The sequence below is a fragment of the Micromys minutus genome, assembly GCF_963924665.1.
Source record: "Micromys minutus genome assembly, chromosome: 12".
Taxonomy (NCBI): Eukaryota; Metazoa; Chordata; class Mammalia; order Rodentia; family Muridae; genus Micromys; species Micromys minutus.
In genome coordinates, this window is record NC_137981.1 from 962,422 (window position 1) to 987,073 (window position 24,652).

Below are 24,652 nucleotides of genomic sequence, written 5' to 3' on the forward strand. Positions count from 1 at the left end.
GAAGTTACTAACAGTCGTACTGTTCAACTACAAAATAAAATTTTTAAAAAGCTACTTAAGTTCCATGCTTGGTGGCCTTAATTCTAATTTAACGTAATGTAATAAGAATTAATTTGATCCAAATATTTGCCAACAGGATGAATTCTGTAATGTATGGAAGGGTAATGCCTGAATTCACTGTTTTCTATTTCTTGCTGCTAAACAACATATCAGCTTGCTCATCTCCTGAAATTGCATGAAACAGATAGGAGAGCTAATTTAAACAGTTGTTTGTGCATTCAATATTTATAACCCGAATCCTGCATGACTGACTGGAAGCAGTGAGTTAGAAGGTTTAGCTTAGCGGCTGCCTGGAGTGATGGATGGCCTAGAAGAATTTCTTGTTCACTGACCAGATCAATCACATAACAGAATGAAAAAAAAAATCAGCCCAATCCAGATTCCCAACATTTCCATCTGTATGCAAAGCTATTGCTGGAAAGAATGTATCATAAAACAGAATGTGAAGCTCCTTAAGAAGAATAAAAGCCCACCATAATGATGTGGAACGTAAACATGAGAAATAAGGTAACTGACTGATGTTTTATTTTTAACTGAATATTAATGAAAATCTTATGACATTTATATTCCAAAAAGTTACATCAATTTAAGTGGTATTTTGACTGAGCTCAGACACATGAGAGAAAGTAACAGTTTGCAAATCAATGAAAGGTTTAAATATTTTTGGCAGTGTTTTCGATTGGATTGTACTTAATCAGACTAAAAGGTAGTGCTGTGACAATTATCATATACTGCTGCTGTTAATTATTTCCACAGTGGTTCTGTTGGAGTGTGAAGTCATCTGCTGTTTCAAATTACAGCAATGCACACATTGATGGCTAACCTCAAATGTGTTCTGAAGGAGTCAGCGTTGCAAATGAGGACCATTCCTTACTGTGGTCAGGAGACAGGCCTGACCGACTTATGAGACTCCAGTCTAAGCATCTTCATCCAGGTCCTCACGGCTGATATCCAGCTACCAGCTTGCAGTCAGCTATGCTGGGAGTATTTACACCACAGGAATTAGCAAGTCCTGCACATGAGAGCCCCTCTCCCCACCAAGAGACAGGTGCAACACGCTTACCAGTACATAGCAATACAATCATCCTCTGGATTGAAATGTATGTGTGTGTTGGGGGGTAGGCACAATAGGCTTGAGAGCTGATGCCATAAAGTGGATATCATGCTGAACGGGTACAGGAGAGAGAGAGGTCTCAGAACATGGATTCTCTTCTTTGCAAACATAAAGTGTCCAAGGTTTGCATCCAGGGTGGTAGACATGTCATTTAGCACCTTCTGGGCTCTCAAACAATAATGTTGTCCCCTTGAGTAAGTTTCCTCCTAAAAGTAGACATGAAGAAGGACAGGCAAGAGGATCCAGTAAATGACAACACAGAGAGGAGGCACAGGGCAATGAAGTAAAAAGAGATGGAAAGACACTTAGGTGAGGAAGAAGCAGAAACTGGACAAGGATGCAGATGAAGAAGAGCAGAGACATGCAGAGAGATTAGGAAGCAAGAGTCAGCTCCTAGCAACAGCTCATTGAATCTTCCAGCAATTGATTCACCGCATCCACCTTGATTCACAATCTTACAGCAATTGATTCCCATCAGCCTTGCTTCAGGAGTTAAGTCTTGTTCCTGAAAAAGCATCCTCCAAAAGTGGAAATATGGTATTATACTAAATAAATTACAAGTGGCCTCCTCTACACTTGAACTTCTGATGACAGGTAAGAAAATGTCTTTAAAACGCTGGACACCTGGGGTCTGTTCTTGGAAGTAAACCCTAGATATGTGGGGTGTGGTGGTTTGAATAGGCATGGCTCCCAGAGACTCAAGGGCTTGAATGCTTGGCCATAGGGATTGGCACTATTCGGAGGTGTGGCCTTCTGGAATACATATGAATGGCCTTGATGCAGGAAGTGTGCCATTGCAGATTGGGATTTGAGGACTCAGAAGTTCAAACCATGTCCATAGTGTCATTCACTTCCTGATGCCTGCCATCCAGACATAGAACTCAAGGTTCCTTCTCTAGGACCTTGTCTGTCTGTAGGTTGCCAAGCTTCTGGCCATGATGATAAGGGACTGAACCTCTGAACTGTAAACCAGCCCCAGTTAAATGTTATCCTTTGTAAGAGTTGCTGTGGTTATGGTGTCTCTTCACAGCAATACAACCCTAACTAAAACTCAAGATCTAGAACTGAGGGGTGCAACCTCTGTACTATTGGAAGTCTGACCTAAACTTTATAAGCCAGATATCGGGGTTCTTGAATGAGTCCATGTGTGTACACCAGGCAATACCTAGGGCTGGAGGGCGGTAAGATGGAGGGTGGTAAGATGGAGGACGGTAGATGGAGATGGAGGGCGGTAGATGGAGGGTGTTAGATGGAAGGCGGTAAGATGGAGGGCGGTAGATGGAGGACGGTAGATGGAGGGTGGTAAGATGTAGGGTGGTAGATGGAGGGTGGTAAGATGGAGGATGGTAAGATGGAGGGTGGTAAGATGGAGGGTGGTAGATAGAGGGCGGTAAGATGGAGGATGGTAAGATGGAGGATGGTAAGATGGAGGGTGGTAGATGGAGGGTGGTAGATAGAGGGCGGTAAGATGGAGGATGGTAAGATGGAGGATGGTAAGATGGAGGGTGGTAAGATGGAGGATGGTAAGATGGAGGGTGGTAAGATGGAGGGTGGTAGATAGAGGGCGGTAAGATGGAGGATGGTAAGATGGAGGATGGTAAGATGGAGGGTGGTAGATGGAGGGCGGTAGATGGAGGGTGTTAGATGGAAGGTGGTAGACGGAGGGTGTAAGAAGGCAGGTGCTGGGTAGCTTTCCATGGGAAGGATGGCAGTTGCTCTTTAACTTCATTTATATCAGTATCATCTTCACAACTTGTTCAAATGTGTGTTCCGTGGGAACCTGCAGATACGTCACACTGTGAAATGTGAGACAATGTGGGCGTGGTCACACCAACCCTCAGGATGCAGCTACCTAACTTACATGGCATCTTAGCAAAAAATTCAAATGGGGGGGAAGGTGCTAATAATGAGAGAGGGCCGTTCTGAGAGGAAGAAAGGCATTGTGAACCAAAATTTCTACTTATGATGCTCTCTGCTGACTGTGGGAGCGATGATTATATTTAATAGCTGACTTCAAAATGCCTCCTGACTCCTGCTCCAAATCCTTACGTGCAGAGATAGGGATACTGCAGCTCTCTGTGTACTAATGGACACGGTGGATGGGTTAAACGTCTTAACTAACTACCATGTTCTCAATTAGTTGTTATAAAATTAGGTTGATGGGCATTGAAATAAACCAGAAACATGGAAGAGGCAACAAGGAAAAAGAGACAGGAAGTAAGAGTGGAGGAGGGGACGAATGCAGAGAGGGAGATGGGAAGAACAAAGGAAGACTATGAATGATAAATGTTCTTGGATGCTGGTTTTCACACTCCTCTGCAATCATAGCATCCACCTGTGATGACCTACCTCCCTGAGCTTCACGTGGATATAACACACCAGCATCTGGTCTCTCACTGGTTCCAGTCAACATGTTGAATGAATGAGTTAACTAAATGAGTCCAACTGCAGCCAGCCCTTTTCCACAGCCTTAGCCATCACTACTAAGACTTCATGCCTGTGTAGATAGGACTGTGGGTAGTTGGAGTCCATATTGTTCTGCCACTGTAACCTCCTCGAAGCTTAAGCCATGCTTCTGTCACCAAGCTGGCAAGGACAGTAACAACCTGTACTTATTTTTTGCTGGTTGCTTAAAAGGTTTCATCCATCTTTCCTATCATTTTTTTTAATGCCAAGTAAAAATTATTGGTGCTTATTGCCTGTAGGAGCAACAGCACTAAACCAACACAAGTTAGCTCATCTAAAACTGTTCTAACAGCTCAGTGACCACCACAGAACTTCAAGACCTACTGAATTCCAGACTCGAAACTGTCACTAGTGACCCCCCTTTTCTCTGATGTCCCCTCTGATACCCAGCATCGGTTTTATCCTGTCAAATATGAGTTCAGTTGCAAAGAGGTGCTTCTAGACCAACATCCCAAACAAAACCCCTAAAGCTACCTTAAACCAGATGAGTGTGTATCAGATCCCCATTCCTCAAGAACAAACATGAAAGAAAAGGACTGGCTGACTGACCTATCAGTTAAACACTGCTCTAGGACCTGATTCTGACCAGTTTTGTTAGATACACAAGGTTGCTGATGGGAGACGTACATAAGCAAAATTCAGGTGATTTAGAGAGAGAAAAATGTGGCATACTATGCTAGGCAGACAGCCAAGACTACCACATTTGGTTCTTATTTGTGTCACTAGAAGATAACTTACAATTCAGATTTTATAGCCCGCATAGTAATAATTATTTTAAGCAGAAATCATTATGATAAAGGCAGTGAATAAGGAGCAAGGCATTTGTGTGGTCCCTAATTGTATCCCCCCAAATGACTAACTATATAGTAACTTCACTACAAGACAATGTGACAGATAACACTTTAAGTGACTAGACTTCATGCCACATGAATACCAGCAGCCTCCTGAAAACTCTACTGAGAAGGATATAGTACCTGTATATACTTCCTTTCAGATATGCAAACCAGGAATCTGATCATTATCAGATAGCAGACAGACCAAGTAAAGGATATTCTATAAAATAACTGATCTGAACTTTACAAAATGTCACTGATACAGAAGACGCAGAAAGACCAGAGAGCACTCCATACTGACATGCATGTTATATACTGATTAATTGTGGATCTTCATAGCAGCTATGAAGGATGGCATGTCTATAGCATAAAACATAGCATCCTGTCGATAATAAATTTTTAAAGTTGTACAGTGTATGTGAATGAATGTCTTTTCTTAGTAAGTACACACCAAATTCTCCTGCATGTAACCATTACTGAGCACTTCTGCTATTAGAAGTAAACAGTAGTCAAAAGTTTTCACTAGATTGTCTCTCTGATGCCACTCTTGTCCTAAGTAATGTATTTCTGTTGCTTGGAATCCTAAGGCTACCTCAATGATACTATACAAACTTCCATGGTTAGGCAGGGTAGACTGCTCTGAACAAAGTTTAGAGCCATGCACTATTTTCTGTGTTTTCTCTGCTTCCTGTGTGCAGATGATATGGCCACCTGGCTTCTGGTCCCTGCTGCCATGCTTGCCTTTCCCTACCCTCTGTCTTAGCCTGTGTTCTATTGCTACGAAGAGATGCTTTAGCCACGACAACTCTTAAAAAGGAAAGCATCTAATTGGGAAGTGCTCACAGTTTTCAGAGGTTTAGTCCATTTTCATTACAGTGGGAAGCAATGGCAGCACTCAGACACAGGGCTAGAGAAGTGGTTGAGAGGACTACACCTGGACTTGACGGAAAGCAGGAAGAAGAGGTATTTAGGACTGCTTGGGGATTTTGAAGCCTCTAAACCCACTCCTAGTACCTACCAGGGCCATCCTTACTCAAACTACCACACCATTGATCTGGAACTGTGAGCTAAAATAAACCCTTTCCCTAAACTGCTTTTGGTTCATGGTGTTTTACCACAGCAACGGAGTGTAACTAACTCAAGACATTTCAGAGTTTCAGACTGATGTTAAATCTTTGACCTGTATTGATTGGTTTTGTGTATAGTGAGTGAGAACAAATTTCAATTTTCTGCATGTACATACCCCATCTGCCCAGCAAGATTTCTTAAAGAGACCTTTCTTCCATATATTTTTGGCGACTTTATAAAAAACATACAGTTGTTTGTAGATCTTTGGTGTGGTTTCTGGAACTACTAGTCTTTTCTACTGGATTGTAAGATTTTTCTTTTTCTATTTAGCCAATACAGGATGCTGTGGTTTCTATGGCTCGGAAATGTGTCCTGAAATAATATATTGTGAGTTTTGCTCTTTTTGTTTGCAGTGGTATTGGTTAATATGAGGTCTTTTGTGCTTCCATATAAATTTCACAATTGCTTTTCTCTGGTGCTGTTCTGATGGGAAGCCTGTAGTTCTCTTTGGCCAGTGTGGACAATATTAATCCTTCCAACCCATGAGCATGGGATTCCATATTTTAGTGTCATGTTCAATGTAGTCCACCCAGGAGCCCTGAATCAAACAGGGACAGATGTATCTGGCTTTCTGTGGCCAGGAACTCAGGTCCTCATGCCTACATGGCAAAGATGTTAGTCAATGGATCACCTCCACATTCCCGTTTGTTTCTTCACTGCTTTGGGGATTGGTTTGGTCTTGCTTTTCTAAGCAACTATGACTGTTTAGTTGAACATTTTCTTAATTCCTGACATAGGTTCTCAGTATTATAAAATACTTAGTACCGCTTTTGCTGTAGCCATAGATTTGGGAATGCCAGCTTTCCTTTCTTATGTATTTCAAGGGATTAACCATCTTTTTCCTTCTGACCTCAGTGATCCACCTGACAATTCAAAAGTGCCATGTCACTGGCATGGTGGCACACATCTTGAATCACAGTACTTGCAATGTCAGAGGCAGACAGATCTCTGTGATTCTAGACCAGCCTAGGCTGCACAGTAATTTTCAGGCCAGCTAATACTACATAGAAAAAGAAAAAATAAAATGTCTAGTTAGATCTTCATGTATTCTAAAATTTCTAAAGTAACTTTCATCCCATTGTAATTAGAAAAGCGACAGGATTTTTCTAATTACATTCTAGAAAAGAACATGATTTCAAGTTCTTAAAAATCTGTTTTGTGGCCCATTATATGTTTATTCCAGGGAAAAATTCTGTGTACCAGTGAAAGAAATATGAGTTCTACTGCTGTCAAATGGAATATTCTGCAAATATCCATTGAATCCATTTGATTTATAATACAGTTTAATATGGATCTTTGCTTCTTGTCTAGATGATCTATTTATTGATGACTGCAAAGTCCCAATATGCCCTGCTTTGTTATATTACATCCCATATCTACTTTTAGGTCTAATAGTATTTGCTGTATAAACCTCAGTGTGCCAACATGAGGTATATAAAGATTTATACTCTTTATAGCCTTGATGAATTGCTACCTTTATTATTTAGTGAGCCTTAACATCATTCATGTTTATCTTAAATTCTGTGTTTTCTTTCCACATATAATTATATGGAATATAGAAGCCATTTCTGCTTGCTGAAATATTCTACTTGCTTGTTAATATACTTCTCTATCCTCAGTGTGTGTGTGCTGGCTGGTGAGTAAGTTTTTATGCAGATAATTGTTCAGTCTTGCTTTTTAAACTATGTAGCCAGTCCATATCTTTTATTACTGAGAGAATTATTAATGACTTCATGTAGATTAAAATTATTAGTGACAGGTATATACTCATGTCTCCCATTTTACTGATTTTTTTATTTGTTTTGAATATTCTTTGATTCTTTTCTTACTTGTGGACTGATGATTTACTTTATTGATAATGTATGATGATTTCTATTTTATTTTGTATTTATCTTTTGAGTAGCCCTTCTTTGATTAAGTTATACTTTCCAAACAATCAACCTGTCTTCCTTCCTTTTCTGGATTAATGAATCTCTCAAACACCTTTTATAAGGATGGTTTCCTAGACACAAATTCCTTCAGATTTTGCTTGTCCTGAAAAGTCTTTATTACTCATTTTCTTTTGAAGAGCAGTCTTGGCAGATACAGTAACTTAAGTTGACAATTATTTTCTCACTCAGGACTTGAAATAGAAGTCTTCCATCCAGTAATAGTGGCAAAGTGATGTGATTGGGTGTCAAGTTGACAAGGAGTAGACTTGTGATGATAAATCTTCATTGACAATTTTACTGAATCACCTCCCATTGTATCTATGAGGGTATTTCTAAAGAGCCTTAATTGAAGGGAAGACCCAATATTAATGGGGCAGCACCATTCCATGGGCTAGGGTTCTGTTTAAGTAATAAGAAAGAGCAAACAAACTGAGACATCAGTATTCCTCTCTGCTTTCTGATTGTGGGTGTCACCTCAGATTCCCAGCACTATCACTTTGTGGTCATGACAGACTGTATTCCTTCCAACTATATAACAAAGTAAACTCTGTCTGTCTACAACTTTTTACATTTTATATATATTAGTGTTTTTCCCCATGCCTATATGTGCATCCAATGTGTGCCTAGCACCCAGGGAGGTCAAAAAAAATTTTAGACTCCCAAGAAGGAGGTTAAGAGATGGTGAACTCCCATGGGGGTGCTGGGAAATGAACCCAGGCCTTCTGAGAAAGCAGTAAGTGCTTGTAAGCACTGAGCCACCTTACCAGCCCCTTATAAGTTGCCTTCACTGGGCATTTGGTTACAGCCCCAAGAGGACTAACGCTCATGCTTTCTAGGCCTATAGATTCCTACTGAGAAATCCATTATTATCTTAGAGGAGTTTCCTTGGTACTTTTCTCTTGAGGACTTTTAATTTATATCTCTTTTATCCCTCTTGTTTATCTGATATATCATGGCAAGAATCTTTTCTGGTCACAAGTCTAGTTGGGGTTTTATAAGCCCCGTGTGGTTTTCAGGATACGGGAAGTTGTCTGCTATTATTTAATTCAATAGACTTTCTATATTCTTATCCTAGTCGCCTCTCCTTCAGGCATGCCAGGAATACATTTTGGTCATTTAATGTGATCCTATCCTGAGTGTTCCCTTCATCGTGCCCCTACCCATCTTAGAATATGAACAACTGAAAACCGTGTAAAGCTCCAACATCCCTTTGCTCCACCTAGTATGTGGGTGACCCTTTCAACTGAACATCACACCTGACCCAGAGAGTCTTCATTGCTGAGACTCTGCACTGTCCTCCTCACCATGATCAACTGTTTAGATAGAATCGATGGGACCTTAGTAAATTGCTTTAAGTCGTTTTTCTTATTTATTGGGCATTTCATCTATTTAGGTACTTTGGGGACCTGCTACTAGAGTTAACATCTTTAGGATGTGTAACACTACCTGGATATTTTCACATTTCTTTTGTTACTGTGGTGATATCTGAACACCTGGTCGGATGGTGTTCTCCGCCACTTGTATGTGCTAGTTCTTTTTGGTTAGTGACTTTCTCTTGAAAAGTGTCTTACGATATCAGTTTGTTATGCAATGCTGAGCATGTTTCCAGTTAGGCACCACAGTATAACACCTCTGTAACTTCTTAGCTGTTACTAGTGCAAGGTGGGCACACTGAATATCATATTGAAGACAGAAACCCATAATCTCCACAAGCCACGTAGAAATGTAGTTCAGGCATTTATAGTGTACATGGTGTATGGGATATATCATCTATAACTTCTGCTTGTGGTTGTAGTGGTAGTGTCAGTTGCAAGGTGGTAGATTACTGATCTTCAGCCATTTCCCATGATCCTTATGCAGATATGCACTGTCATTTGGTTCTTCCTTACTGGTCGGTGAGTGCTGGGCACCTTTGTTCAGATAATTTGCCATCTCTTCTTGAGATAACTTAATAGAATTCTGACCTTCCACTGAATAATCATGTAAAAAGTTGTGAAGTTGTTTTTTCCTTTCTATACTTTCCTTACTAGTTGTGATCCATACAACCTACTTCTCTTAATTTTTAGAGGCAGGAATAAGAGAGTAAATAGGCCTGTATAGTAGTAACAGGGTTAACCCTTTGCGATAAAGAGTCCAAAGCAGCTACAGTAATAAATGCACTTATAAATATGCCAGAACCCATGATTACAAAATCAGGCTATCTTCTTTTTGCACCAAAAGCACAAAAAGACAGCACAGATATCTAGGGAATAGCTAGGGATTCTCACTCAGTAGAACACTTGCCTAGTGTGTACATCCTGGGGTCAATCCCCCATGCTGTGTGTGGGGGGGACTAGAAAGTCAGTTAGCCAGGAGTCTGGGATTTAGACCTTGCATTGCCACAAAGAAGCTTGAGGACTGTGGGCTGAGATGGCTCAATGAGTTATTAAGTGCTTGCTTTAGGAACACCAGGACCTGAGGTTGGTTTCCCAGCACCCCTGTGAAAAGTCTTGCATGGCTGTAACCCCAGCATTGGGGGTGAGAGCGTCCATACAACACACACACACACAGACGCACACACACACAGAGGAGGGGTATAAAAAACCTTTTTGGGATTCAGCATTTTCATTCTATTGAAAATCGGGAAATTGGTAAGATTTATGAATTGCCTATAACTGAAAATAGATTTGCTAAAGGTTTTTAAAATAGTATGCTAACATATCATTTGCAAAAATATGGCTGCTTCATGTATTTCTTTGAAACCACTATGGCATATCGATAATAATGTACTACTTTTAATAATGCTCAGATATTTTGTTTCCATATTATAAATCGATAGCATTTAACCTTAGGGAAAAAAGAAAGATTGTACTAAGCAGAGCAGCTGCTTCTATTTACTGCTAACAAATGCAGCCCACCACCAACTATACTGAGAATTCATTGTCACTGATTTGAACCGTGTATTGTAATAGCCTTTTAAGTATGAAGCAGAGAGAAAACATAAGATCACTGAAGTCTTCCAATAAACAGGGAAACTGCTTGGATTTAATTAAAATAGTCTTTGGGGAGTTTTACTATAGGCGTAGAAACAGTTTTCATCTCAGTTGCACGTTGTGCTCCATAGCTCAGTCCAGCCTTGAAAATCTCTTTTATGACCATTTTGAGAAAATTCACTCCTCCTTTCCCTTATGTAACCTTCCTCATTGATACAGTTGTCACCCTGTCAGTGAAGTGTGGCTGGAGAAGCAGCTCCATACATGGGAGGAGAGTGGAAAGAGGACCTCAGGCCACACGTTAGTTTGCACAGGACTGAGGAAGGAAAGCTGACCAAAGCCCTTTCCTATTATTACTTCCATCTATGTTCTTACTGTGATCTTTTTTCTTCTATGGGTTTTTTTTCTACTTATAGCAACAAACAAATATCAAAGCACAGCACAATACAACCAATCATGTTAAGAACTCACCATGCATATACAATTCTTCTTGGTATTATGGAGATCACAAATAGTGGCTAAGCTGTAGTCCTTGCCTTCAAAGAAATCATGTCTACAGCTATGAAAAAACTTAAGACTAGCAAGAGAACCCAGGTAATAACCTGGGAGGATCAATATATGACGTGATGAGAAATGTCTCCCATGGGTTTATATCTGAACACTCAGTCTTCAGTTGGTGCCACTCTTTGGGGAGTGGGGATTTACTGGGGCAAGTATGATACTGGGGGTGATTTTTGAGGTGAAATGCCTGACCCCCATTTTCTCCTGATTTCTCTTTGTTTCCTAACTGGCAGTCTGGCCTCACACTCCCGCCGCTGTGCCTTTCCTGCCATGATTGACTACATCCCCTCTGAACCATGAACCAAAACAAACCTTCTCTTTTGCTCAGGTTTTCTATCACAACAGAAAAGTAACAAATACAGTGTCTGCTTTGCCCTCAGAGAATAGCTAATCCCTGAAAGGTGAAGGAATAAAACTAGGTTGGATGAAAACCTGAGCCAGCAACATGAGAGCATGTGAGGAATTCAGCACCAAAGTGGCTACAGCAAGTGAGAGGAATGGAGTAAGCTAAGGAAGGAGAGCTAGCGAGGGTCAGCCCCAGAAAAGCCATGATGCCCAGTAACAACCAACTTTGCAGAGAGCTTGAATGGAGCTCAAGCTGCCCAGGACCAACTTTCATAATTTAAAATAGATTCCAATCAATGTTTAAATGAAAGCAGATATCCAGTCACCTTAAAGAACTTGAATGTGACCAAAACTTGTGATGTCCTTTTCCATTAACCAAGCTTTACTATTCAGCTTTAAAGAGATGACTGAACTAAACCTGTGGGTCTCAACCTTCTGGTGAAGCACTGGCTCATCCTTAACACATGAACATGCTCATCTCAAAGTGTAAGTAAGATTTGAAAGTAAAAGTCACACTGATGTTTCTGAAGTAACAGAAGTAATACAGACCCGTTTCAAAATCAGTATCACATCATTTTAAACATTCTTTTATCTAGCTCTGAAACCTTATTTCTATGAATAGAATCCTAAATGTGACCATAACATCTCACCAGCTTTGAAACACCTTTGTCTTCATACTTTGCTTCCCCTACACTGCCAGGGCACACAACATAATAACCCAAAAGCAGCAAAAGGAAGGCTGAGAAACCACAACAGGAAACTCCCATCCATGGATTGCTATGCATCCAGTACCATGTTATCTGTAAATGGCACACAGTTCAACTGGCTCTGCTGCCATCCACTGCAATCTCTTGCAGAATCTTTTATAAATGGGATCAAAAAATTCAAACTTTAATGACAGCCTCATCAGAATGCAGTATGCTCGGCTCTGAAATATCTCGTGTTCTGGTTGGAGTTGGGGCTGGCTATAGAGACACAGAAGGAAGATGACAACGGTGGCAAAAATGCCATAAAGGTTACATACATACCATAGGAGCTGTCAACTAAGTGTTCTAAAGTATCTCAATGTTCAAATGCCCATTATTAGAGCTAGAGATGGATCCTCAGTTTACAGTGGGTACTGCTCCTGCAGAGGACTCATGTTCAATTCCCAGCACCTACGTCTGATGGCTCATCAACTGCCTGTAACTCCAGTTCCCAGAGGCCTGATGCCTCTGGCCTTCAGGGGATCCACCCTAACTCAAACACAGGCACTCGAGTGTGTGCGCGCACACACACACACACAAGTCCATTTCTTTTTAAAGACCCATAATTAATAGAATTTTTTTTCAAAATCAGTAATGCTATGACTATGATATTTCCCCATGATAGGAATTTTCCTTGTATTTTATGTTTGCCAAGTTAATCAAAGCCAGATGAATTTCATGATATTACTTATGAACGAACAAAGAGCATCTTCATGGTATAAGAGTTATATGTGGTATATATATTATATATTATATGTTATATATATATATATATATATATATATATATATATATATATATACATAAAATAAATGAATGTCTCATTAATGAAAACATTAAACACGACTACACTTTTTATTAGTAAGACTATGTAAATCCCATAACATGTTTTTGTAGCTGTTTCAAATTACTTTTATTTGAATGTTTAACTATCAGAATAAACAGAAAATATAGTGAGAAAAGTGAGATGCAAATCAGTGAAAGCATATTTCCTGATGCCAGATAGATGGATAGATAGATGATAGATAGATGATAGATAGATAGATGATAGATCGATGATAGGTAGATGATAGGTAGATAGATGACAGATAGATGATAGAGAGATGATAGTTAGAACTATGATAGTTAGAAGACTCATTCTCCTGAATGGAAATAAAAGAAAATAAGATCAGTTCGGAGATGTGTCCTTGCTAGGTCATCCTAAAAAGTCCCAATGAGGGAAGGTAAAGGGTGGCCAAAAGTGTCAGAGAACAAAGCTCTGTCAATCACAGTAACTGCAGTCTCCAGCTCTGACTGTCTCACACCTGATCTCCTCACCAGACTAGGCTGGGACCCAGACTGTAATATGAGCTCTCCGGCTACCAGTGGGTAGCCCCCCAGCTTCATCAGGGCAGCAGGACCGCTCCCCCTCTCCTTGTCCCCGAGTTAGCAGTGACACAAACAGTGAGGACAAGATCCTTTCAGGGTCTCTCCTCAGAAACTAGTGCCACGACATTCTTTTAGGCAATTTAAGATATTTCAGATGAGTGCTTTAAATATTAAATATCATTGTACTCTCCTGTAAGGAGATGTAAAAGTTATAAATCCCACTAAGTGGATATTCCTCTCTTCCCCGTTGTGCGGATGAGATGGTCACACCCAGAGGGTTCATCACCTTGCTAATAAATGTCCAGTCACTCTCAAGTTCATGGCATCCTGACCACAGGACCCTGACTACTGGTAAGAAGCAGTTACTAACTACACAAAGCCTAGAAATGTGTAGCCTTTTATTATGATTTTTTTCAGAATAAAAATTCTTCCAGTTATATACATATCTGTAGTTTTTCTGTTGCTGGTATTTCATTTGGACAAATATCTAGGTTACGTAAAGGGTACTACAAAATAATTTAAATAAGTAAAGAAAGCCAAATTAAGACACGAGAAAAGACCGTTTACAGGCACGTTTAACAAGTAAAGCATATGACACCTGATTTATATACCTGTCCCATGTATTCTCTAAGACTTCGGAATGAAACCTATTTTAGGGCATGCAAATTTAATACATTGAGGAAGTCAGTATGCAAAGCACCTTAAAGTACTCTCTTTACTAATGCACATAACAAAGTACTGATTATGCAAGTACATTTAATTGGACATAATTAAAATAATGAGATTTAAATACTGATGATTCTAAAAAGAAAAAATAGAAGGTGGGATGAGACCTGAGATGCATTCAGAATAGGTAGGAAGCATGCAGTGCTGCTCCGGTCCGCAGCTCTTGTGTGGAGGGAGCTGTTGCTGCTGCCATTTCCCCCAATCTGAGGCAGGCTACAGGTGGTAACATGAAAGATTTCACAGAAGGAAAGAAGGATTCCATAGAATAACATAATAGTTTGCGTTCGGATATTGTCTCATCATTTTACAAGTAACTTGGGAGTGAGACAGAGACCATTATGTTCTTCAAGGGAAGGCTTCAAAATGACAAAGAGAAAGAATTTCCCTCAGTGCTTGCTTGGTTAAATGAATACAATCTCGAAAGCTTTTGCCAGTGTCACCCTGACCCAAAGATACAAAATCCAGGCATTCTCTCAATTGTGCTGGCTTTCAGGAGGCCAAGATGATGTCAGGTATAGGAAGGGGAACAGGAGCGCATGCGCAAGCAGGTCTGCTGTTTCTGACATGGCTGAGGTAGAAAAAGGCAGGCACAAAGTCTTTTCTGACTTCTTCATCTGCTTCGGTAAGTAGAAAATAGAAAAGGTCACATTAGTGAAACTTTCATTAAGTTAGCCTGAGTTAGGCTTTGTTTGGGAGGATGTTTCAGTTTTCTATGGTACAGACTTGGGAAGGGCATCTTTGAAGTCTACACCACCCTAAAATTTCTTAGGAAAGACAGAGAAACGCTATCTACAATGAACTCTGACCATAAACCGTTCTTATTCTCACTTACTGAGGAAGAACGGGATAGACATGTAGGTGTCATGCCCAGGGCTATGCAGCTGGGTGTGGGTAACACAAGAGAAACATTCTGGAAAAAACATAAATCCCAAGCTGAATTTCTAGGTTCTATTCAGATACAATTTCAGAGTCACTCTGTCTCATTGAAGAAGCTACATACTCTTTTAGGGATCTATCTTTAAAAACAAACAAACCAGTGTTTCCTTTCTACCTTTGTCAGAATCTGAACAGGAGCAATGCCCTCGATAGCTGAAGGTCCAATATATGGAGCCCTGTAGCAATAACACCCGCTAAGACCCTTGGACTAAGAACCTTAACCTCTGCCAAGAGCACATCAAGGCTCGTACACGGGCTTCCACAGCATTGTTAACAGAAAAAGTACTGGCTGAAAAAAATGTCAAATCACTGGTGACATAACAGTCCAAAATCTCAGGATTCATAGAGATAAGGACAGAATCAGGACCGAGAAAAGAACTAAGGCAGCTCAAAAATGTCTGCTCAAATGAATGCAAAACCATTCAGTATGACCGACGGCATGAAGTAGAGCAAGGATGGATTTTTAATCAAGATGCAGTTAGATCTTCCCCGCAGCGTGGGTTTGGGTGCTCCTCCTGAGCACTGGGTCCGGGTGCTCCTCCTGAGCACTGGGTCCGGGTGCTCCTCCTGAGCACTGGGTCCGGGTGCTCCTCCTGAGCACTGGGTCCGGGTGCTCCTCCTGAGCACTGGGTCCGGGTGCTCCTCCTGAGCACTGGGTCCGGGTGCTCCTCCTGAGCACTGGGTCCGGGTGCTCCTCCTGAGCACTGGGTCCGGGTGCTCCTCCTGAGTACTGGGTGTCAGCACCTACGACTGCTGGCCCACAGTGCATCACAGTTTGGAAAGTTACAAAAAGGACAAAAGTTTTAGAAAGCTGCTGTTCAGTCAAGTCAGTTGGTCATAGTTACACTGAAATATTTTGGAAAACTGCAACTAGTACCACAAATGATGTAAATTGAAGTGACCTTTATTAAAAAGTAAGGCAGGCAGACACCCATACTGAAAAGTAGGAGAATTCTGCTACGACACTGCTAGTCACATCTGCTGGGACAGTGAAACCCTCTTTAAATCTTGTGACGGTCTGTACCCATCTTAACCATGAGTACATGTTGAACGATGCTGTTCTATGATGTTTAAAAGAAATGGAGGTCTACAAAAGAACCAAAGTAAAGAATCAACAAACAGCTTGTGCTCATGATTTTCAAAAAATTTGATTCAATCATTTCTTTCCTTCAAAGGAGTTGAGTGGAAAGAGCCCAGCAAGAAGCCTTTCCCTTCTCTGAGTATACCATTATGAGAAGCCCCTGAAAATGTATACCTTTGCATCTTCATCTTATGCTAAGATTCAGCTGAAGGATTTTCTGCATATCTGCTCTCACTGTATGGGTATCGTCAGAAGAGCATCAGGATGGCAAGTAGGACCCTGGGGCAGTGACGTGGAGCATAGGTCCTCGCCATAAACTAAGCATCTGAAACCTGCTTCAGGAACTAATAGGACTATATGTACTGACCAGTCCATCGTTTGGACTTCAGATTAATCAGTGACCAAATGGCTGATAGTTATGAGCTGCCAAGAAGCTTATTTTTTGTATTTATTAAACTAGACTAAGCAAACTATCCAGAATGATAATGTAACTCTCAGATATACAATTTTTAGTAAGTAGAAATGATTACTACTTTGTATTAATTTTCTCATTCAGAACCTATAATGTACCAGTGAAGGGTTGGTATTGTCGCTCCACAGTTGAAACAACTGATGTAATTTACCACTAAGCTCCCCAGAAGATGCAGGTCTTTCCGCATCTTCTACCTCACACTTCACAGTCCCACAGATCCCGTTCTTCTGTCGTCCGATACCTACTGAGATGGAAATGGTCTTCTGCTCTCAGAGTGCGATGGATGAGGACGGATCAGACTCTGCAGCCAGTGGTGTGCCACCATCTCGCCCATGCATCCACATTTCAGAAGCACTACTAAGTGCCAGAATCGTGTGCCGAGTCCAATAGACACAGTCTGGTCTTCACGGAACTCAAAACTCTATCACTAAAGTCCATCGTTAGGCACTTTTACGGTTTCAATAAAGAAATCAAATGAGGTGCTAGAAAAGGGCCTAAAACATGTTCTCCTTTACTTTGAGGGAAGAATTAAACAAAACAAAACAACAACAAAAACCCACCCCAGCTTTTTAGAAGAAGAAATTCTATTGAGTAGAAAACTGGCTAGGAAGAGTTGGGGACAGAAACTAATTGTGCACCAAAATCTAAAAAAGGGGACCTGAGCAGTAACACCCTCAGAGTGGAGGATGGGAAGGCATGGTGCCTGAGCAGTAACAGTCAGAGTGGAGGGTCTGAGAAAAGGATGAACCAGGACACACAGAATGGAAAAGCCATAGGAGTTCATCTATGGTGTACCATTTTCTAGAGACAGCTCACAGTGACTGCAGTCAGTGTAGACACAGTAAAGGGAGGAAGCTGGGAAGTCCAGAGGAAAGCTGGAACAACAGTGATGGTGTTGGGGAAGTAGGAAAACAGCAGCGAGCTGGGGAGACCAGTGCAGATATAAAGCATTTCAAATCCCCTGGGCACCAGACTGCCCGACAATACTGGGTCGTTAGTAATTTCTCATGAATGAAGAAGCCCTAAAGCTGAGCAGCTGCTAGTTCTAAAGCATCCCCCAGTCCCTGCTCACCACCTCCTCCTGGGCACAATAAATCATCCCCGTAGCATAAGACATAAAAGACATAGGAAGAGGCTGAGGCCATGATGGCGAAACTCCTAAACCAGCAGGCAAGACCACATTTAGGAAAAGCTCTTGATGGATAGCAAAAACCTTTGTGAGACAAAATGCCTTTACCTCATCTCACAATGGAGGAATTTAGAAGCCAGATGTGGTTCTGCTAGACAACTTTCCAAACTTGTTAGGAGAACTGTATTATTTAAGATAGCCTAGGGCTACGCTGCCAGGAACAGTGCAACAGGAAGGGAACGGAAAGAAAGCCCTTTCTGTGAAGCAGGGGGAATGTGTTAGAAGGAAAATCTATACCTATCATTCTGTCTTCCTGTTCTGAAACAAGGTCCTTGTCATTTCTGCAGGAAACAGAATTCTTTTTGACTATCAGTAACAAATTCCATCCATGTAAGTCAAACCAGTCAGGACAGAGAGCTCACTCATATCCCTGAATAGTTTTAACATTTTGATTCTGGAGAACTTACTTTCTTAGAATTATAAAACCAAAATCATTTAAAAAATTCTGCCCACTTTCCACGTGGACATGAGGACACAGAAATCAATGATTACAGTGGACCATATCTGCAGTCGGACCATTAATCCTGACTCGTCTCAAAACTGCTTCCCATATTTAAACAGGCCAAGAGCCCTAACAATATGGGAGCAAAGAGTGGTTGAGTTGACTTAGGTACCACCTTCTCTCCTGGTTAAAGATACCCCTTGGCTTTTTAATAATTAAAGCTTTAGTTGTCATTTAAATTAATTAAGATTGTATGTCACCTAGACTAGGGTGATATACTCAAGTGCTTATGCACAAATAAAGCTTAATTTTGCCAAGAAAACAAGAGGTTTCATTGGCCAGGAATCCTGTTCTAAGGCCCAGCCAAGGGACTCAAAGGTCTCTGATCCAAAGGCTGACTAGGAAGACCTTTAACACGGCTTTGAAGAAGCTCAAAGTGTGGGTGGTGAGATCCAGGTAAAGAGAGAGCAGGATGGGATTTCTTTTTTCTTGTTTTTTCCCAACTTAATTTTTAAAAACAGACATACATGTACAGATTTATATAAGCATTTTAGTATGAAACTATATGAATATATTTTTGTCAGTACGTGATTTTTTTTTTAAGGTTTGATAGTATGCACTGAAATTTTACTAGTTACAATGAGCATAAAGTACAGGTAAAATAAAATGTAAAATGAAAATAGTCCAAGTTTTTTTTGGTGTGTAAAGATTAAACATAATGACTTTAAAATACCAAAAATTGCCACAGGTTATCTTCATAGCTCTTGAATTATTAATGATTTAAGGTCTAGGTGTACCTGACTCTGAGTGGGTGCTATACACTTAATGTTGTAGTTTTTTTTTTTTTTTTTTTCTAAGAAGGACTGAGGCTTTCACTTTTTGGCCCCTCTTTTTTTTTTTTTTTTTTTGAGCTTCATATGGTCTCTGAGTTGTTAATTGGGTGTTCACAGCTTTCTGGGGCTAGTGTCCAATTATCAGTGACTACATATTATCTCTGTTCTTTTGTGACTGGGTTACCTCACTCAGGATGGTATTCTCTAGATACATCCATTTTCCTAGGAATTTCATAAGGTCATTGTTTCTGATAACTGAGTAGTATTCCATTGTGTAAATATACCACAATTTTTGTATCCATTCATCTAATGAAGGATATCTGGGTTCTTTCCAGCTTCTGGATATTAGGATGTATATGTCTTTGTTGTATGTTAGAGCGTGTCTGTATTATATGCCCAGAAGTGGAATAACTGGGTCTTCAGGTAGTACTATGTTCAATTTTCTGAGGAACTGCCAGACTGATTTCCAGTTGGTTGTACCAGCTTACAACCCCACCAACAATGGACAAGTATTCCTCTTTCTCCACATCCTCACCAGCATCTGCTGTCATCTGAAGTTTTGATCTTAGCTATTCTGACTGGTATGAGGTGGAATCTCAGGGTTGTTTTGATTTGCATTTCCCTGATGGCTAAGGATGTCGAGCACTTCCGCAGATGCTTCTCAACCTTTCGATATTCCTCAATAGAGAACTTTTTGTTTAGCTCTGTACCCACTATTTTAATAGGGTTGTTTGATTTTCTGGAGTCTAACTTCCTGAGTTCTTTGTATGCCTTCAATAGTAGGCCTCTATCAGATGTGGGGTTAGTAAAGATGTTTCCCCAAACTGTTGGCGGTCGTTTTGTTTTCTTGACAGTGTCCTTAGCCTTACAGAATCTTTGCAATCTCATTAAGTCCCATTTGTCAATGTTTGACCTTAGAGCAAGAACCATTGGTGTTCTGTTTAGGAAATTTTCTCCTGTTCCTATGTGTTCTAAGGTTTTCCCTACTTTCTCTTCTAATAGTTTAAGTGTACCTGGTTTAATGTGAAGATCTTTGATTCACATGTACTTAAGCTTTGTACAAGGAGATAAGGAAGGGTCTATTTTCTTCATTCTTCTGCATGCTGAGTGCCAGTTGGACTAACACCATTTGTTGAAGAGGCAGTCCTTTTTCCATTGAATATTTACAGCTCCTTTGCCAAAAATCAGGTCACCATATATGTAAGGACTTATTTCTGGATCTTCTATTCTATTCCATTGATCCACATGCCTATCTCTGTACCAGTACCATGCAGTTTTTAGCACAATAGCCTTGTAATATAGCTTTAGGTTAGGAATGTTGATTCCCATAGATGTTTTCTTGTTGTTGAGGATGCATTTCGCTATTCTAGGTCTTTTGCTATTCCAGATGAACTTGCACATTGCTCTTTCCAACTTTATGAAGAATTGGCTTAGAATTTTGTTGGGGATTGCATTGATCCTGTAGATTGCTTTTGGTAAGATGGCCATTTTTACAATATTCCAATCCATGAGCATGGGAGATCTTTCCATTTTCTGAGATCTTCCTCGATTTCCTTCTTTAGAGATTTGAAGTTCATGTCATACAGGTCCTACACTTGGTTAGTTAGTCATACCAAAATATTTCATATTGTTTGTGACTACTGTGAAGGGTATCTTTTCCATAATTTCTTTCTCTGCATGTTTGTCCTTTGAGTAGAGGAAGGCTACTGATTTGTTTGAGTTAATTTTATATCCAGCCACTTTGCTGAACTTGTTTATCAGCTGTAGGAGTTCTCTGGTTGAATTTTTGGGGTCACTTACATACACTATTATGTCATCTGCAAACAGTGATGTTTTTACTTACTCCTTTCCAATTTGTATCCCTTTGATTTCCTTTTGCTGTTTAATTGCTCCAGCCAGGACTTCCAGTACTATGTTGAATAGGTAGGAGGAGAGTGGGCAGCCTTGTCTAGTCCTGGATTTTAGTGGGATTGCTTCAAGTTTCTCACCATTAAGTTTGATGTTGGCTGTTGGTTTGCTGGTTTATTATGTTTAGGTATGGGCCTTGGATTCCTGTTCTTTTCAAGACTTTTAACATAAAGGGGTGTTGAATTTTGTCAAATGCTTTTTTAGCATCTCATGAGATGACTATGTGGTTTTTTTCTTTGAGTTTGCTTATATTGTGAATCACGTTGATGAATTTCCACATATTAAATCATCCCTGCATCCCAGGGATGAAGCCTACTTGATCATGCTGAATGATCATTTTGATGTGTTCTTGAATTGTGTTTGCAAGGATTTTGTTGAGTATTTTTGCATCAATGTTCATAAGTGAGATTGGTCTGAAATTCTCTTTCCTTGTAGGGCCTTTGTGTGGTTTAGGAACGAGGGTTATTGTTGCCTCCAAAAATGAGTTAGGTTGTGTTCCATCTGACTCTATTTTTTGAAATAGTTTGGAGAGTATTGGTATTATGTCCTCAATAAATGTCTGATAGAATTCTACACTGAATCCATTTGGACCTGGGCTTTTTTTGGTTGAGAGGCTTTTGATGACTGCCTTTATTTCTTTAGGTGTTATGGGATTATTTAGATGGTTTACCTGTTCCTGGTTTAAGTTTAGGATCTTGTATCTGTCTAGGAATTCATCCATTTCTTCCAGATTTTTCAGCTTTGTTGAGTATAGGCTTTTGTAGTAGGATCTGATGATTTCTTAAATATCCTCAGTTTCTGTTGTTATGTCTCCACTTTCCTTTCCGATTTTGTTAATTTGGATAATCTCTGATTGACCTCTAGTTTGTCTGGCTAAGGGTTTACTAATCTTGTTAATTTTCTCAAAGAACCAGCTCTTGGTTTTGATTCTTTGAATGGTTCTTTTTGCTTCTATTTGTTCAATTTCTGCTCTGAGTTTGATTATTTCTTGCCATCTACTCCTCTTTGGTATATCTGCTTCCTTTTGTTCTAGAGCTTTCAACTGTGCTGTCAATTTGCTAGTCTATGCTCTCTCCAGTTTCTTTTTGGAAGCACTCAGAGCTAGGAGTTTTCCTCTCAGTGTTGTTTTCATAGGATGGGATTATTTCTATGTTAAGAGCTTTACAAGTCTGAAACATAATTTGCCATCCTTCAATTCAGAAATCAGTTTCTCCCGTGCTTCAAATAAAGGTTTCAGCAGCACTTTCTGGGCTGTTAGAGTCCTGAAAATGCTATTTTTTTTTTCTGCAGAAACCAGGAAGTGGTACATAAGAGCATCAAATGATGCTTTGGTCCTCTTTCAGAGCTATTCTATGGAATGGCAGTGGCTATAGATGATGACAGAAGACCTTACAAGTTCTTAGGGCATGTAGTTAAGTGAAACCAGAGAGTGCGGCATTCCATTTGCCTCCTCTTTATTCAGGGAAACAAGGCTCTTTCTGAAAGCTAACACTCAGACTCCTGGACAACTTAAAAGTCATTAATTTCCTAGCTTACACAGAATAAGAAATAACTCTCATATACTAAGAATGTACTCTATGTCTGTCTGCCTCTGTCTCTGTCGTTTTTAGTGGGTACTGTGCACTAATAAAGCTATAATAAAACTGTCTTTATTAGCAACTCACTTTTGTCCAATATGGAAGACAAATGCCTAAGCTTAAACTGTGTATAGCTTTTAATTAAAAACAAAACATGTAATGATTTATTTAAGATGCACAAATTCAGCAATGAAATCTTAGAAAATATTCAATTTTGTATAAAACTACAAATTAAATGCTATTTTCATGGCTACCATTATTTCTCACAATACACAGTTCAGCTGACTAAAAGTAATTTTTTTTCTGATTTTACTAATCTTTCTAGGTCAATAAAAATAAAGAGACTCCCAGCCCTCTCTAAAAATCACAGAATGAACTGTAGGTCAGAACTATGGTATATAGCATTAAGAAGTCTTTCAATCACTGTTAAGCCAACCATAGGTCTGCTAAGACACAATACAAAATAAAATAATAATCCATTACACCTTCTGAAACAGGTAAGAGCTGCTTTCTTTCTTCTAAGATATGACATATTACAGAAATATCCAAGAAATATAATTAAGTTATCTTAATTATTTTACATCATCCTAGTAAGTCACTACTATTTAATGAAAAAAAAAACCCCAACACTTGCAATTAATTTTAGTACTGCTTCAATTGATCAAATGTCTAATGCATATAAAACATTCAGAGAAGTCCTATATATCTTACAGTAATTCGGTGGAGAAGTCCTGCCCCAGGGGTACGTAAATCTGAAGCACAAGAAACCTCTGGATCAGTCCAACTAGAAAAGAGAGAAAAAATATACCATGAAATGTTCAGGCTACTTCTGTTTGCCCATAAACAAACACCATCACTGCAGAGCTCAGCTCCACAAGTGCACAGAACCTACAGTGACACATGCATGACTAAAAAGGTGAAGACTCTGATGACGACTGAATCAAACGTCAACCAATGCTGCCATTTAAAGTCCCATGTGGGGCACTGGTGAAATTTTTATGAAAATCAAAAACAGGATTTTTATTCACTCTTTGGTTATGCCACAAGAGAACACACACACACACACACACACACACACACACACACACAAACTGAACTATAGATTGTCATCAGAGTGGCCATAAAAACATGTGGCAATTATTTTCCTTCACTGACAGATTTTATAGTCTTACTAACAACTCAGTAAAGGAGAGCAGCTCAGGAAGAGCGATTCTAATCAGGGCAAGTACAGCGGGAAGCTCGTGAAGCAGATCCAGATCACATGGTCTTAACGTGTCCACAGTGAGCGGGGCGAAGGAGTGCTTCACTTTTGTTAACATTCTCTTAATTAATTCTCATTGAGAATAGATAACTTTTATTCCCTATCACTAGTTTCAGATGAATAAAAATATTTGGAGAAAAACACAACCCATGTGGCATTTTTCTTAGCTGAACTCTAACTGCTTAAACAAAAGTTGATTTTTACAGCTTTAAAACAGGTCACTTAATTCCTTCCCTCTAATGTTCTGAACTTCTGACTGATCTGCCAATGGACTGTGCTTCCAGCAGCTGCGTTAGCGCCATCCTTCTTAGGGTATTGCTCTAGGTGGGTTGTACAGGAACCTGGCAGGCAGGGCACACAGGAGATCCTGGGTTCAAATCTTGATGAAATAAAAAATGACAACAAACCCCACAAGGACCACAGTGCCTGAAATACACAGATTAGGAACAAATCTGCACTGTGTACAAAGGATTGTGTAGAATGTAAAGATGTCTTTAACTTTGTCTATGACCCAAAAGCATAAATGAACAGTCAGAAAAGAAGATTTTAAAGAAGAACCAGGTGTGATTGTGGTCCTATGCAATCCAGCAGCTGGGATATAGAAGCAGAAGATCAGGAGGTAAAGGCCATCCTTAGGTTCAGAACCTGCCTATGACTAGAATGCTTGCCCAGTATGTACGCACACACACACACACACACACAC

At 39.9% G+C, this 24,652-nt stretch overlaps 1 protein-coding gene across 1 annotated transcript in view; it reads right to left on the reverse strand.

Moving 5' to 3' along the window:
- CFAP20DC (CFAP20 domain containing) overlaps positions 1-24,652 on the reverse strand; it is a gene marked incomplete at both ends in the record, with an annotated part of 221,166 nt that overhangs the window by 183,550 nt on the left and 12,964 nt on the right. The window contains one exon of the mRNA XM_080926402.1: positions 23,400-23,472. Coding sequence (XP_080782528.1) covers positions 23,400-23,472 — 73 coding nt within the window. The remainder of the gene's footprint in view (positions 1-23,399; positions 23,473-24,652) is intronic.